The sequence below is a fragment of the Penaeus chinensis genome, chromosome 39 (genome assembly GCF_019202785.1).
Source record: "Penaeus chinensis breed Huanghai No. 1 chromosome 39, ASM1920278v2, whole genome shotgun sequence".
Classification (NCBI taxonomy): Eukaryota; Metazoa; Arthropoda; class Malacostraca; order Decapoda; family Penaeidae; genus Penaeus; species Penaeus chinensis.
The window spans coordinates 3,680,260-3,697,759 of NC_061857.1; the positions used below are offsets into that span (position 1 = coordinate 3,680,260).

Here is a 17,500-nt window from a genome sequence, read left to right on the forward strand (position 1 = left end):
ACATGAAGGTGGCTCCACATATGGTGCCACCCCCACTCCAGAGATGAATACTCTCTCTGGCACCTCCCCTTTGCAATGAGCTGACTCCGCTCCTCGCCCCTGGACATGTGCCTCTTCACCCACACAAATCTCTCATTTTCCAACTGAAAGTCTGGGTCCAGTATGGTCGGCTATTGGAGAATTATCACTTTAGTGAGTTTTTTTCCCGAGCCTTTGGGACAATCAACACTGTCCCTTTGTATCCCTGAGACATCAGGGTCTGCTCTGCCTTGCCTGCTCATACAGTAAGATACGGCCTCCCTCTGTCTTCCTTCATAATAGCTTGAAATCACAGTGGTACCGGCCCAGTTCCATGGCCCACATCAATTTCTCCAGGAAACTCATGGTGTAGTCATGTGGAAATAGCAGTCGTTTCCTGCCATTCACATCGACAACATGCTGATTTCCTGCTTTGGTTCCCTCTTCGTTCTTCCTCTTCTCCCGCTCGTCACTCATGTCCACACTTCCTCCCTCCCTCCCCCTCTCTCTCTCTCTCTCTCTCTCTCTCTCTCTCTCTCTCTCTCTCTCTCTCTCTCTCTCTCTCTCTCTCTTTCTTTCTTTCTTTCTTTCTTTCTTTCTTTCTCTCTCTCTCTCTCTCTCTCTCTCTCTCTCTCTCTCTCTCTCTCTCTCTCTCTCTCTCTCTCTCTCTCTCTCTCTCTCTCTCTCTCTCTTTCTTTCTCTCTTTCTTTCTCTCTCTCTCTTTCTTTCTCTCTCTCTCTCTCTCTCTCTCTCTCTCTCTCTCTCTCTCTCTCTCTCTCTCTCTCTCTCTCTCTCTCTCTCTCTCTCTCTCTCTCTCTCTATATATATATATATATATATATATATATATATATATATATATATATATATATATAGCGGGGTAAAACTTTATCCCCCATTTCAAAGTTGGGGACCCTGATATGACAAAACTACCCTTGCTGACACCTGGAAAGAGGCTGACAAATTGCTGGAGGGCCAGAGGCACCTTTCCCACTCCCTATCTTGGAGGATTCTCTCACAACTGAGGACAGAACTAAAACACGTCCTACTTCTGCGAGAGATACACCACAATTGAAAAGGAGAGAGTAAGAGTAAGAACGAGTGTTACTACCTAGTTTTTTCAATTCAGAAGAGCTAATCTCAGAGGGTCCTGTCTGTTATATTTAGATTATCATATATTTTTTTAAACTAATGCACAATTTTTGGCACATATTATTTGGGAGCATGTCCCATGTTCTAACAGTTCTGTCTGGGAAATTTAACTTTCTAATATCAATAATTCTGTTTGGAAAACTGAACTTTCTGACATCCTTACTTTCTTACTTTCAACTTATTACTGTGTTCGATTGTTCTTCTTTTGCTCAAAATTATAATCATCTTTATCTAACTTTACTCTTCCTGTAACGAAGTTGAACAGCATAACCCTGTTGCCCCTTTTCCTTCTTTCAACCAAAGTAGTAAGTCCTATTCTCTGTAGTCTACCTCCATAGTTCTTATCTCTTAGAGTTGGTGCCTATTTTGTGGCTGTCCTTTAAATTCTTTCCAGTTTGTCTATATCTTTGTTTTAAGTGTTGACTCCATAGCACTGCATGTACCTCCTCTATAGGTCTTATGATGGCTGTAATTCTCTTTACCATCTTCGACCACCAATATGAAGGTCCTCTTTGTTGGCAATCAGCCTTACATTTTATGAACTTTGTGTCTGGTCTCCTAAATCATATTGGTGTAGGGGTCTTTTTTACTTTCCTTGAACCCACCTACATTGTATTTATTGGTGTTGTATTTAATTTTCCATGTGAAATTCTATGTCCCTCTGGAGACATTGGCATGAGACATTGTTTATTATCCTTTTTTGTATTTCCACATCATCTGCAAACATATTTAGATAGCTACCTGGGCTTATGTTTGATGCTAAATCATTAATGAAAATAATAAACATAATCAGTGAACCTTGAGGTACTCCACTAGTTACTCATCTCAATGTAGAGTGCTTCTCTAATTAATGTGTTCATTTGTCTTCCAAGTAGAAAATCTTCCATCCATTAACGGGGTTTGCCTTTCACACCACCTAGATTGTCTAATTTTTATAATAGTCAAATGTGTGACACCTTATCAAAAGCCTTTTTAAAGTCTAAGTATACACAATCCACCCAGCTTTCACTTTCTTGTAATATTTTAGAACCTTTGTCATAGAACATAGAATTGCTACACATGACCTACCTTCCCTAAAACCAAATTACTTGATATATTGTTTTACAAGTACATTAATTCATTGTTTCCCAGTTATCTTTCTAGAAGCATACACACTACACTGGTAAATAGTAGTTTATAATTTTCGCAACTTTTACATAAAGGGGTAATATTGGAGAGTTTCCAACTTTTAGTAGTTTTCCTTGTCTCATGGAATATTAACAGTAAAGGAGTACACAGTTGTTTGGTACTTCATCAGCTCCCTCTGCTTTAGTCTTGTCTGACCCTTTTAGTAGGTCATTTGTTCATTATTTTTGTGTGGTGTTTTTGATATTCTGACTGACAATTGAATTTCTTTCTGACTGACAATTGAATGATTTCTTTCAGTTACAAAGTATGGGTCCTCAACAAACACGGACTCTCTGTGTGTGTGTGTGTGTGTGTGTGTGTGCGTGTGCGTGTGCGTGTGCGTGTGCGTGTGCGTGTGCGTGTGCGTGTGCGTGTGCGTGTGCATGTGCATGTGCATGTGCATGTGCATGTGCATGTGTGTGAGTGATGCATTTAAAGGAAGAATTCAATCCATCATATACATTCAAATCCTTTAATAAATTCTCTTAGCTTTACAGTATAATGTATGACAATATATTCTGACAACTCTTTCAAATACTCTTTATACGTCCATACTGTCAGCCTTTAACATTAATGGATCTAATTAGCTAAAGATCTTGGCATAGTTATATATCAAAAGGCCTGAAAAGATTACAAAATAAAAAAAAAGCAGGTGTAACAGATTAGAATTACTGCTAAGAATAAAATATAAAAATCCTTCAGGAAAACTATAACATAACAAATAGCATTAACATAATATTAGATAATATGTTGACATATCAAATACATATGCACAGTTCTAAACAGATCATCAAATCCAGTACATATCCATATATGGAATTATGATATATCAATATAATTTTTGTAATAAGAAGGCTTTTGGGGAACAATAATATATATGATTTAAACATATATAATGGCTCACATCCCTCACAAATGTTGACAGCCAACAGTATAAAGCTTACCCAAATCCAGTAATCAACTATTAACTTAAATCAATGACTAGTTTGAATGATGGCAACTAAAAACTGGAAAGAGCTTGTATGTCGTTGCATTATCAATAAAGTGGCATCTGAGGGAAGAGGGGAAAGGAATGGTATGCATCATTGGAAACCTTTGATTCTCTCCTACTTGCCTGCCCACTACAGTCTGTACTGAGTATCTATTTGTCCATGCATTTGTCCCATCCCCATCAAAATTATAACCATAAAAATCAAATATATGCAATATTTACCAAAATGCTTCTGGTGTGCAGTATGGTATATAAAAATCCTGGCAAATGTTACTATACACACACCTCACTGTACAATAAAATTGTATAATAAAAGTTCCCTGTACATGACTGCATGTGTAGCATACAAAAAAAATAAAGCTTTTGGCACACAAGTTACAAAGCACTGTGAAACATCCTTTATACTTTCCTTGTGAGAAACTGTCAGAAGTGGGCCCCCTCTTAGAAAATGAAAGAGGAACTCCCTTCAGTCTTCATCACTGTATATGGAAAAATCTAGAACCTCTAAAGAAAAATTATTGCTCAATACTATTTTCTGCTTCAGAATATAAAGCAAACAACACATAATTATTTTTTAAGACAAAGCATCAGAACAACTCCAGTACCTGATACAAAGAGCAGCATTCTTCAGTGGAGGTGTCTATAGGGTCCTTTCAACTTCATATCAGCAGAAAACAATTATATTTAGTCATCTCTAAACCATTTGTGAAAAAAATCATGTAAAAGTATTCCACTTAAAAAAAAAAAAGGTTTCTATTATTCCCACTACCTGAACACCTGTGTTTATCATCTGCTATTTCATCATAACTTCAAAATCTATTAAACTAATAATACTGAGTTAAAGTGAAAGACATATGGAATGTTTACATCTGTGGCAAATAAATATTTAAAAAAATAAATCTAAATCAGCATTGATTTAAATAGAACTCAAGCTTTGTTTCCTTCCTCTTTAAAAAGAAATTTACTCTTCTGTCACAGAAAGACAAGAATTAGTATTTGTGCTGAACAGATTCACTATTCAACATATATATTTGTGAATATAGTTCAAAAGAAAAGGATGAAATACAGAACAGGATGTCAGTTTGGTTTTCATCTAGTACCTGATGATGTAGAATTAGGAAAGCTAAAGCTAATTCTATATCAATAGCTTTTGTTCCTGCATTTTGCCTGCATTTATTTTGTTCTATATTGTTGCATGCTTACAAAATTACATTCTTTCAAAACAGCAATACCAATGAATGTCAGCTTGCTTTGATATTGATTAATGATAATTACAAAACAACAAAATCAAATCATTCTGAGCTATTACTCTCAGTAATTTAGAAAACTTTAGTTATAATTTATATGAAAGGTCAGTATCTTTTGTCTGCATAATTTAACATTTTAATTTTTAAAAAAGTAGTTACTTTTCAGAAATTATAGCACTAAAACTCAAAAAAGTGATATAAACAGTTAGTCTTACTGTAGCACACTGAATTCTGAATTTGAGAACAATTCTTTCAAGAGAATGCAAAGTCATCATAACCAAGCACTAATGCAAACAATCAATCCTCCAATTCACAAGCTTTTTTGTAACCTTTTTTATGAGACTGTCACACTATAGATTATTACTATACATAACCTAAATTAGAAAACTATCAACCAGGATTCATAAAAATTATTGAAACCATTATACTTCATCCTCAACTACAGCACAGATAAGAATCATTAGCAATAAGTAAAGTAATTTCTACTCCTCCTTTTCCTTCTAACAGTAAATTCTTTACACCAGTGGTTCCTGCAATTTCAAGTCGGTGATCCACAAATGCCTCTGGGCCTCCAAAGAATTTCAAGAATCTCCAGCATAAATTAATAATTTACTGAATAAGGCTGCTAAAAAGGAACTCAAAGCTGGTACCCAAAAAGTTAATATTACCATTTATTTAACTCAGATTCTCCTTTTCATCCTGGAATGTTAAGATGTTAGTGACCATATACAGTCTCTTTAGAAAGAATGGGGTCACTCTTGAATACTTAGTTAAATGACCTTCAATTATCCCATATCTGCTGGGCCATACCTATAGTCATCATAACAAACCAATTCATCATGCCGGGTATGGCTATAGGCGTCATGACACACTAGAACGAGTCAAGCGGAAAGTTCTAATACTTATAATGGACCAAACGGCACTATAGCCAGTGACGCCGAGAGATTTCTGATACCAGCAATGAAGTGTTTACAAATGAAACCAGGATAATGAGTTAATAAAATTGGCTTGCTAAGAAGACATACCTTTCTGGAAATTGCATCATGAGCCTTTTTTCAGTTATTAAAAAGGTTTGGAAGCAGATATGAGAGAGAGAGAGAGAGAGAGAGAGAGAGAGAGAGAGAGAGAGAGAGAGAGAGAGAGAGAGAGAGAGAGAGAGAGAGAGAGAGAGAGAGAGAGAGAGAGAGAAAGAGAGAGAGAGAAAGAGAGAAAGAGAGAGAGAGAAAGAGAGAAAGAGAGAAAGAGAGAAAGAGAGAAAGAGAGAAAGAGAGAAAGAGAGAAAGAGAGAAAGAGAGAAAGAGAGAAAGAGAGAAAGAGAAAGAGAGAGAGAGAGAGAGAGTTCTGACTTCTTTTGAAAATATCAGCTTGGAACCACTGCCTTCCACCATATAAGACAGACAAACAGAAGAGAGAGATTGACTGACTTTGTGACTTCTTTCAAAAATACTACCTCATTTTACTTTTCACAGCATCTTCAGTGTAAGCAGTTACAAGCATTACAAAAGATCAGCTGGGTTGGCGTCCATGGGCCCTGTTACCTCCCATATTGTGGCTGCCAATCGGCGTGTGTGTTCCAGAACACATGGAGAAGTGGCCAGGCCAAGATGAATACAGAATAGTTCATACACACGCAGCCTGTTTGGGTCCATTCCAGGGAAGGCACGAGTGCAAAGGGAGCGGTAAAAGTCTTCACACAACACGCCAGGTAGTGGGAGTGTCTCACTGACACTCTCATCAAGTTCTCCTGGTTTCAATGGGTTACCACTACCATCCTCAAACCAGAGGAAATAGGCATAACTGAAAGTTGTATCTTTCCACATGAGTGAAAGATGACCTTTTGCAAGGTGTGAACGGGCAAACTCCACCATTGACCAGACCCGTGCAACTGTCAAAGCTCTGGCACCGTTTTCTGACACTTCCAGTTCCTTGTTGATCTCTCCTGCTTCATCTGTCATCAGTGTTGGAGATGTCAGCTGATGGCTGGAACGATCAACATACAAGAAATGTACTAATCCTGGAAACTCTTCTAAATACTTGTTGATGGTTAGAGCTGACCTGCAGCCTAATGTCATATTCCTAAGTGCTTTAACTTCCAAGAAATGACAGTAGTCTGCCATGCGGTCAGCTGCAACAGCAACGGCTGACTCCACCAGTTGTGCTGCAGTGGCTGAGCTGACAGCCAAACATGCAGTGCGCCAGGCTGCCCGTGTTGTCTCTACAAGGGAGGTTAGAGAAGCGTCTACTCGAGTTGGAACTTCAGCATCTGATGCAGTTCGAAGCCAGTCTTCCACTCCACTCTTCTTCACGTTCTCCCATCGGTAGTGAACCTGTTCTCAAAAATAAATTATCATCAGAAACACCTTCCTCATAAATAAGTATTGTTCAATAAGGATATAAAACAAAGTAAGTCCTTATTAACCCAAAGCTGATGGGCATGGCATGTATGTACATGCCATGCCCTGTGAGTTTACTTTATTAATTATTTTTACACATAGATAGCTACACTTGTACTAAGTCACCAATGAGCCAATTACAAGTAATGCCTGTCTCGCCTGTTTACCCTTTTCCTTGATTTTATGAAACATTTTACATTTCTAATATTGCTGTTACTAATTATAGTGCTGTAAATTGTGGTGGGGACCTGTCGAACTTCTTCCCTGTTAATTCAAGGGTGAGGCAAGGATGTGTCCTTGCATCAACACTTTTCAACATCTACATAGACTGGATAATGGGCAGAGCTACTATCCTAAGTTAGTGTGGAGTAACACTTGGCAATATCAATACCTTGACTTTGCCAATGATGCTGCTATCCTCTCTGAGTCTCTAGTCACTGGCAGCAACTCTTGATGCATTTAGCAATGAGGCAAAGCCCTTGAGCCTAGAGGTCTCCTGGACCCAGACCAAGATTCAGGACCTGTTAAGGGAACCCATTCAATTGATCCATGCCTGCAGTGAGGACATTGCAGTCACAGGGAGCTTTGCATACCTTGGTAGTATAGTCCATATCTCTGGGCTGTCAGACCAAGAAGTCAGCAGATGGATTGGTCTGGCAGCAGGAGCCATGAATTCAATCAACAAGAGCGGTACCTATGCAGAAGGACCAAGCTACATGTCTTCCAGGCTTTGATACTGCTAGTTCTGCTCTATGGAAGGGAAACCTGGATGCCCTGGAGTCTCATCTTGATGCCTTTTGTAACAAGTCTCTTTACCAGATCATGGGGTACAATTGGCAGGACCATGTGTCCAACTAACAGCTACACCATGAGACTGGCATAGGACCTGTTACTTGCATAATCCGGGATTGCCAACTCTGGCTACATGGGCACCAAGCTTGTTTCCCTGTGGATGACCCTGCCCATCAGGTTGTCTTTCTGCAAGACAATCCTGGGTGGAGGAGGCCCATGGAATGACCTAGGAGGTCATGGCTTGGGCAGCTCAACAAGACCTGTCACAAGGAGTTGGAGAGGGGCTGTGGGCCTGTCTGGAGACCCACCATGAGGGACCCTTGTGGCTAGAAGCAAATAGTGGATATGGCCATGTGCCCCATCTGTGTTAGCCCCTTGATGATGATGGTAAATATCAGTAACGTTATAGTAATTATAATGTCTATAATAAAAATAACACCATCAATATTCATTGCATTAGTAAAAAAAAAAATAAAAACATTTTTCCCGCAAATTCAAGGAAAGCTGAGATCAGGTAAGGTCACAAGGTCTACTAATCAGCTCCTTTGTGGCTAAGCACTTTTAGGGCCATCTATGTGCAGAGACATTTCACAAAAAAAATTTAAATGTGCATGGCATTTTCCCAGCAACACTAAATTAACCCAATGGCACTGGGATAAAACTGTGCTCATATTAGAATTTTTTTGTGAAATGTTTCTTTTTACTAATGCTATCAAATATCGATTACTTTATTTTTATTATAGACAGTATAATTACTATAATGTTATTAACATTAGTAATAGCAATATAAGATACCATAAAATATTTTCAAAAATCAAGGAAAAGAGTAAACAGGTGAGACAGTGGTGACTTAGTACTTGTGAAGCCACCTATGTGTAAAAACTATAAATAAATTAAACTCACATACCATCCCCAGCAGCTTCAGGTTAAAAGACATCAACTATATCTAACAAACTCAACGTTTCTTCCAATAAACCATTCCCAGGAAAATTCAAGAGCAGTTTACATCTACCACTCCTTTACAGGGAAAATGGGCTACAAGATCTAGCAGTGAGAACATGAAAGCACACGGGTTTAAGAGGAAAATTCTTCTTCACTTGTCATTTTCAATCTGTTTAATGGCAGTCCAAACAGTTACTTTACATGCAAAGACAGAAATGTTCATGGATTTACTGGATTATATGGCATATGATCACTTTCTGTATATCATGAATTTTAGGTAACTGTTGTTATTAGTATTCTAATAAACCACTGTAAAAGTGCATGCACACATATATTACCTGCTGCAGAGCTTTTTCTATTCGTTCTGCTGCTTTAGTCCTGGGAAGTCTCTTGGCTAACTCTTGGGATTTTCTCACTGCTGTATCACAAGCATCCAGGATCAATTTGCCGCGACTGTTCACATTGCCAGCAAGCATTTCCTCTAGCCCTGTTAGTAATGTGATGAGCTGCACTGATAGCTGTGTGCGGTTGATCTGTAGTTGATAATGTAAATTAATCTCAGCATGGATATACAATATATAAAGAGTTTAAAGCTTCCAATTGGTCTTTTAATCCCTATACAAGTCAACCTCAAGTACTCTGCTTACCTGTAATCTTGCTCCTAATTAAGTACAAATTTTTAAAATGTTTCACTTAAGTGGGCATGCTCAACTTTTTTGTGCAAATTTCTATGAATGCATTTATCTGAAATCCTGGTTCATATTTAACTAATGGGAAAGGGTCAAAAATTGTTTTCTTTACATTTCCATGGATATTCACTGATTATATAGTACTTACATCAATCACACTATTGAAAGTTAAGGGCCTACCACACTAGCACTTTTTATGTCAATTTTTGTATTTCCCTGTGAACTCTATATGCAAATCGACTGCCCCTATCACACTACCAAGGCAGCAAACAGTGTTCATGAAAACAAACATGGCAGCACCTGAGAGAGGTACCAGAAATCACACAAACATTCTCATACATACCACGTTATATATTGTATATGGGAATCTTCTAGAACATTAACTTATGTTTGCAGAATTAACTTAATCTATCTAATTTATAAATAAAAAACATTCTAGTTGTATGGATCCTCTGTAGCATAAGATCAACACTTTAATTAGTCAGATGGAAATGGTCTAGTGTAAAAAGGCCATTATGAATAACAATTATTATTATTATCATCATTATTTTAGTTTTACAATTATATTCATACTATAATTATTATTATCATTATTATTATTATTATTATTATTATTATTATTATTATTATTATCATCATATCATTATTATTATCACTATAATAATAATAATCAGAATAATAGGAATTATAATTAAAATTATTATCATAATAATAATCATCAACATAATAATAATAATTAGAATAATAATCATTATTATGATAATAATTACAATAATTATAAGAATAATAATATTAAAAATAATAATATTAAAAAATATATATTATTATTATTATTATTATTATAATAACCATAAGCATTATAATAGTAATAATAATAATAATGTTAATAATAATAGTAATAATAATGTTACAAAGCAAAATAAATATGATATACATCAAAGATCATATAACAAAAGGATAGAAGGTGGGGGGGGGGGGGGGGGGTATCTTGATTATCAGAAGGGTGATTAGATCAAAGCACAGTTTCAGGAGAAATATCAGGAGGGGGAGGCTCCAGGGAAGGGTAATGTAGCAAAGGAGGGAGCAGAAGGGGTAACAGGGAAGGAAGGCGGGTTGATGCAGATGAAGCAGAGGGGACAGAGTGAGTTGGGAGGGAGTGGAAGGGGTGCAGGGGGAACATGAGGATGAGGATGGATGTTGGCAGTCCCTTTGGTGTATAAGGAATGGTAGTAGAGGGATTGGAGGATGGATAAGAGACCATTCATGTAACATACCTCCGACACAATCACCAGAGCAAGACCATCAGACAAGGTCTCATAATGGACGAGATGAGGTGTGAGATGGCAAACTTCAGTATGAAGGAGTAATACACAGCTTCTGATCTTTCCTTCTTGCTCATCTGTTGAATTGGATACTTTCAAAGAAAATTCTACTACTACTACAATGCCCTTCATCTAATCATACAGCATTTTCATTAACTAAGAATCCAAGCTGCAGAGCCACTCAAAAAATACTGCCATCAATGGTGACCTACCTTCAACCAGCACTGAATGTCTTCCCAGTGCAGGTGTGCTTGGGATGCTGTAAAATTCTCCTGAATCACTGCTATCCACTTCTATTCCATCATCATCTTTCCTGTGATCTACTGCTTCTGTGTTTATCTCATTATCTGTTTCACTCTCTTCTACTTGCTCAAGCTCCTTTACTTGGCTTGCTTCCACAAGAAGATTAAGAAAGAGAAGATCTGATGCACTTAGTTCCTGTGCATTTCGACTGAAAGAGAAGGGAGATGGAAATTATAGATGTTTTGCCTTTCTAAAGATCTCATACCAAGTTTTTGAGAAACTTTATGCTTCTATCATCTAATCCTGTGGCCAGCGTTAAGAAAGGCTCAAGCTGCAGTAAGCAGTTACATATCCAAGAATCTCAGCAATAGTATATTCAGAATAGTAATGCCATTTATCTTTTTTCCCTCTTTATACCTGTCCCCCTTTAAGCCTCTGTCTACTTTTTGATATATCAAGAGTTAAAACTTCTAAAGCTAAATCAAAGTTTAACACTAAATATCTGTTATTTTGTGGTGGTTGTTTTATTTCCTAAAAACAAAAAGAAAAAAAATGTTTTCCTTTCTAAATGAAATATTAGGAATGAAGGAGACAGGGTGTTCACCAAAGTTAGTGCAGCTAGAATTATATACTCAAGCAGCCAGTTTTGAGGAGACACTTTTTGAACCTGTGCAAAATAAAACCAGAAGTATTTTGGAGTTAGTGCATACACTTCCACTGTCTGCCTGAAAATCACAGAGCAATCACTCAGGAGCAACAAGGAATATGTTGTGAAAGAGTATGCATGGCCTCTTGACCCTATTTCAGACTCAGCTGGTGTATCACACTTGCCATGCCTCACCAACAAAGTGACATGATTTATTTTTGTATAACTTGTATCCATAATATGATTACAATATTTTTGCATATTCAGAGGTGCATGATATTAATTTTGGTTTCGAGATTAAACCTGTATGAGCCTGATTATGAAAATGAAACTCTAGAACCCTGATTATGCAACTTGAGAGTTCATTTTAATAAATTAAGTGTTAAACCCTGTGTAAAACATGTAATGTGGTTTTATTGAGAGTTTAAAAACAGGATAACATAAAAAGGACTCACAAACCTTATTTTAAATTCTATTAATTAAAGCATTATGCATCCTGTTCTTCCTCAGGCAATGCATGTGACATATACACCATATAGAGAACAGTATAAAATATGATGTATGCATAATAGTAATACAACATGGATGACCAGTCCTCTGTAGTTGCGACAAAGTCAAGTGTGACAGGAATAGCACCTACCCCAGAGCTACAACCAAGTCAGCCAAGTGAACAGCATGTCATCTTTTGTTTATAAAATGCAGCTAAAAGGCATCAGCTGCCAAATGTTGCACTTGGCATACCAAAAGAACCCGAAACTGCCAATAAAACTGCAGGCCACAAGCCAGTCTTTAATACCACAATTAATGGGTTAACTTGTATCTGTCGGGCCACAGTTATAGCCATCATAACAAACCTATCATCACACTGGGTACAGCTATAGGCGTCATGACACGCTAGAGCAAGTTGAGTGGAAAGCTCCGCTACATGTAGCGGACCCCCTAGCCAAACAACAGGATGGCTGCAAGAAATCACCTGAGTCAGTGACACCCAGAGATTTCTGATACCATCATTGATGGGTTAAGAAACTTCACTTACCTTGAATACAGGGCCAGTAACTTGCTCCTAACAAAAAACATGGCATGGCATGGGGTCAGTTCTTTTGCTGCCTTCATCTTATCCACCACAGAAGCAAGAGCCTTGACTGCTGCAGCAGAAAGTTCAGAGTTGACCACCAGCCTCTCCACGGCCTCCACTAAGTAGCTCTGCTCACTGGAATATAAGCGCTGCCATGCCTCTAACAGGCTATCCAGCAGTGCACTTTTTGTCGCACTGCGTTTCAGGCTGCCAAAGAAAAAAAGGGTATAAAAATAAGATATGTGAAGCATTTTATAACAAAAGTCAACCAGCTTTTTGAGTTACAGCTTTACGGGCATGAGTGCCTTTGAAGGATAAACAGGAAGACAAATAGAAATATGGTGCATTCAAAGGAAGTAATAAAAAATTACACTGTTTCTTATTTTAGTTTCCCTCCTTAACCATACTCATAAAGGAAAAATAAATCAATCTTCCTATACTGTTTGCTTATTAATATCTATCAAGTAGGTTATCAGGTGAACCTTCACCTAACAAGTTACTTTGATGATCTTCATTTTGTGACTCTTTCATCCCTAAAGTCCATTCTGCTTTGTTTGAGCATGTTGCTGACCTCCACCATACAGCCAAGACAATCAAGGTTCATTTCTTCATGTGAATCAGACCCAGTAAATGAAAACTAGTACACCATAAAACAGTGTGAATGAGAATGAATATCCATTCTCATTCACATTTTTTCTATATCTCTCACAAGGAACACTACTTTGTGCTTGGCACCATTTTTTGCAACCTCAAGACCACAAAACGCTATTCTCCTCCATCCTTAGACCACGTCCTACATATAATGATCCTTCTCCTTTCTATCTCAATGGCTTCTCCTTCTACCTATTCCTCTGAATTTAACATATACACATAATTTCATGATTTATTACATTGAAAATTATGATCACTATATGTTTTATTGCATCATTTACTTTATTTACAATTTTTGGGGTCATCTGCAAGGGGTAAAAGACTCTTCTAATATAACAGGATGTTTTTTGAAGGCCCTAGGGCCAATTCATATTAGCACTTAAATGTTATATAACATGTAATCAAGTGTCACTATTACACAGGGTGACGGCTAACTAAGTGATTCTACCATTATTTTTCCCTTCATATTAGGACAGTTTTTGAATCTCTTGCTTTTCTTTTCTATGAGAACACATATTACATGGCATTGTCATAATCAGGTTTGTGTTATACACATGGTAAAAGACAGCAAATAGTCATTTCACCTGCTAATTTCTATATTCTTTTTACTTGAAAATAAAAGGCTGGACACACATGAAGCTCAGAATTTCCCTATTCTGTATGAGTGAAGGGTAAAATTCCTGAGGTGGATATATTGTATTCACTTATGGCACTCATCTTGAATGAATGTAAAATTCAAAGGGTTAACAGATTCTAGTATACCTATCAAAGTGTATGAAACCAAAATAGAGTGGTTGGTAAGTTTAAAAAATGACAAAGGCATACAATGGTGATTTACTTAGGAAAACTCTGAACATCTTCATGGAAAATATGGAGGGATCCCTGGGAGACCTCGTACTCTAATTCAACCACAAGCAGAGTCATAAGCATACTCATGTAATTGTAAGCATGCCCATGTTTGTAATAATAATTCACAGGTTCATCATTAACTAAAGCACCTTTCAGCAAAGTAACAAGAGATTTCTGTGAACAGAAGTTATTTACAATATCTTAACAAGAAACTTTAATACAAATGTTTATGATACAAAACAAATTCTGAGTCATAACAATTATGACTCAGAATTATTCCAAAATTAAGTACTTACATGGTAACACATGGTCCAACCACTAACTGAACCATTCGTATAGTCATGCTTATAATGCGCTGAAGATGACATTCTTCTTGATGTCCAACACCAACGAATAAATAACCGGCATACTGAAAAAAAAAAAAAAATCTCATTAATGTTGTGTTCACTGCATGTTCTGTTCTCCATTTCACTCTCCTTTTATTTTCATTTCAATACTGGTTTGTGGAAATGCACATACCTCTTGGAAAACCACTGTTGTTCCATCCTGACAAGTGACTGATGTGTAGGGATTGTTGAACTGCGTGGCCATGATACGCTGGGAGGTCACCAATGGAGAAAAAATCTGGACCACAATGTTGGGATCCAGATGGGCCACCTGGAACAGTAACCTTGTTCAAAGAAGGCACCAACACCATGCAACATTTTAGAAAACATGGAAAGAAAATGAATCTGTTATACTTGTATCTAAGAAGAGTTATCACCTGTAGTATATATATTCTATACATATATATATTGCTTCAGAAAGTAGAAGTAAGGGCATGGACGGGAGCTCAGTAACATCTGGATGTTTGGAAGCATAGAGATGGATTCGAAGAAATGTTTCCTCATTCCCCTGGTGCATCCCTGTCCCCTAACAGAAATAAGGAAACTGGTCCCGCTTATAAAGAATTATATTCTTCCGGGAACCACCATCTGTAGTGACGGCTGGGCACCCTACCATGAGCTCAACAAAGAAGGTTACATCCAACGAGTGTTACCACTCGAAGGGAGACCATGATATCCAGGAGTCTATAATATCCACGCACAGAATATAGAAAGGCTCTGAAGAGATGTCAAGGGGTGGATTAAATGTCCAAGGAATTGATCTGAATATTATCACCAAAACCTCTCCTGCTGTCTATTCATCCACAAGAACTTTCACTACAGATTTCACATTTTTTTCACTGAGATTACCTGCTCTTACCCTCCTCAGTCTGAACAACCAGCTGTCACTCCTACTCCCACAAACCTCTTCAACACTCCCGATCCAGCTACCCACTCCAATATCAGCGCTGATATCAACGACCCTCAACCATACACATATATATGTGTATGTCCACAGGTATGTTCTCAGGGTTATTTCTAGGAAGCGACTAAATTCATGGTACTGCAAGTGGGTAGTGTGGAATTCTCATGTGTACAACTGATATGTGGAGGCACCCAATGCTGAGTCTGTCTGATGCTCTCTTCTGCTGTGACTATGTGGAGGATTCTTTATTTTCCTGGGCGGGATTTAGGGGCCAGTAGCCCCCAGGAGGGAGGTCGCATTAGACAATATTGTGACTTAATCGGTACTGTGATTTCAGGAGTTCAAGAATTCCAAACAATTACACAGCCCCTGGCTAGGGAAAAAGAATTTCTAGGCCTTGCAACATCCATTCAAAATCCTATATTTTTATGGCATGATGGCACAGCCGCACAGCTATTTATGGAAAACTTGAATGCAAGCTAAAAGTGATGCATGATAAACAAGCTTCAAAACGAGTAATAACAAAAGAAAATAGTAAAAAGAAAAAGAGACAATTTCAATGATATCAAGAGTGGAATGGAAAAGACACGCTAGCCATTTCCCATGAAAACAAACAGAATCAAGTGAACCAAAACAATAGAAATCGAATGAATCTAGTTTCATCCTGTGAAGCGTTGACATCTTTTTCCAAATTTACCAAAACTATATACACTAATGTACTTTTTGTAAAAAAAAAAAAAATAATAATAATAATAATATGGTAAATTTCCAGTTTCATCCAGATTTATTTGCTCTATCGTTTGCATATATTATTTTCTGTATAAAAGACAGCTGGATTAAACTGGACCCTTACTGGACTGGTAATGAAAATCACCAAATAATTTACGGATCATAGGATAAAAAGAAAAAAATGCCAGGCAAAAATCTGGAAGTTTAATAGGGACGTGGTTACAGCCAAATGACCGAGTGACTGACTGCTCTGACTTACGGGCTGCGGGTCGGCCAGGTCCTGCTCCTGCAGGAGGCCCTGCGAGGCTGCCATCGTCCTCACATGTCGAACGAACCTGTGGTCGCACCGCAGGTACACCACGTCGTTCAGCTGGTCGAAGATGAGCACAGCCTGCATCTTGCAAAAGGCTCCCAGCCGAAGCTCTCTCTCTGTGCTGCAGCTGACGGGCCTTGACGTAGCTCCGCCTCACATGACAGGCGAGCCGAGGATGCTCTGCGGGCTGACTGCTGGCCCTTCGGAGACTGCCATCGAACTCTCGTAAGGGCATGTCGGCCAATGAGAACGCGCGCGAGGCAAAGGCGCCGTTCTCATTGGCTGCCTCAGCGCCAGGTTCTCTGTATTGTGGTTTCTCTAAGGAGCTCGTTTTCTTTTTAAGATCGTAGCAAAATTTAGGGGGGAACTACTCTATTTTGGCAGTCCTTGCGAGAAATTATATAGCATTTTAAAATTCTAGGTATTTTGATTTTGACGTATTACTACAACCTTAATCGTTTAATCGTTTCCCTTACAACCCAGCATAAGCTGCCTAGTGGTTGGCACCAAGACCCACAACCGACATTTTCAGCCGCAGGACCTCTTTCGATACCTGCATGTTTAGATTTAGGTAGAAATCAGGATTAGATATGATAATACTTAATGGTATTATCATAATCTTCATTTCACCATTCACTCGCGTTTGCTCATGGCCCGGGAGTTCTCCTAAACTTTCGTGGTGCAGTAGTTGAAGGCCGATTCTGCATTTTGGAATTTAATTCACACGTCGGTAGACTTAATGGAAATCGCCTGCACTAAAATAAATGAATAAATAAATAAAAAAAATCATTCATGGAATAAACTTGAACTAGAGCCAGCGCCCTTACGTTAAGTTAAATAAGTTTATTTACCACCCGCTGGCTATCTGCTTACTTGTAAATGAAACATGGGTTGCAGTTCCCTAAGATTGTTGGGAGATAAAATAAAATATTCCAGTAAACAATTCCAGTATGTACATGTACACGAACGAACACACACACACACACATACA

General features: G+C 38.0%; 1 protein-coding gene across 1 annotated transcript; it reads right to left on the reverse strand.

Annotated features, from left to right (window-relative positions):
- Positions 1 to 5,815: 5,815 nt before the first annotated feature.
- Positions 5,816 to 16,688, reverse strand: LOC125046653 (Hermansky-Pudlak syndrome 1 protein homolog). The gene is made up of 8 exons (XM_047644495.1): positions 16,456 to 16,688; positions 14,697 to 14,834; positions 14,474 to 14,586; positions 12,639 to 12,884; positions 10,926 to 11,164; positions 10,666 to 10,790; positions 9,041 to 9,235; positions 5,816 to 6,902 (listed from the first exon to the last, which is right to left on the reverse strand). Exons 1-8 carry the CDS (start codon positions 16,591 to 16,593, stop codon positions 6,072 to 6,074), a joined length of 2,025 nt encoding a protein of 674 aa, XP_047500451.1. The 5' UTR covers positions 16,594 to 16,688; the 3' UTR covers positions 5,816 to 6,071.
- Positions 16,689 to 17,500: the final 812 nt, after the last annotated feature.

Excerpts from the sequence above, each read along its gene's own strand:
- LOC125046653 (XM_047644495.1), bottom strand. The coding sequence starts at position 16,593 with ATGCAGGCTGTGCTCATCTTCGACCAGCTGAACGACGTGGTGTACCTG. Across the intron at positions 14,835-16,455 it reads ACCTGGCCGACCCGCAGCCC|GTGGCCCATCTGGATCCCAA; the intron begins GTAAGTCAGAGC and ends TTACTGTTCCAG. Across the intron at positions 11,165-12,638 it reads TTACTGGCCCTGTATTCAAG|TCGAAATGCACAGGAACTAA; the intron begins GTAAGTGAAGTT and ends CTTCTCTTTCAG.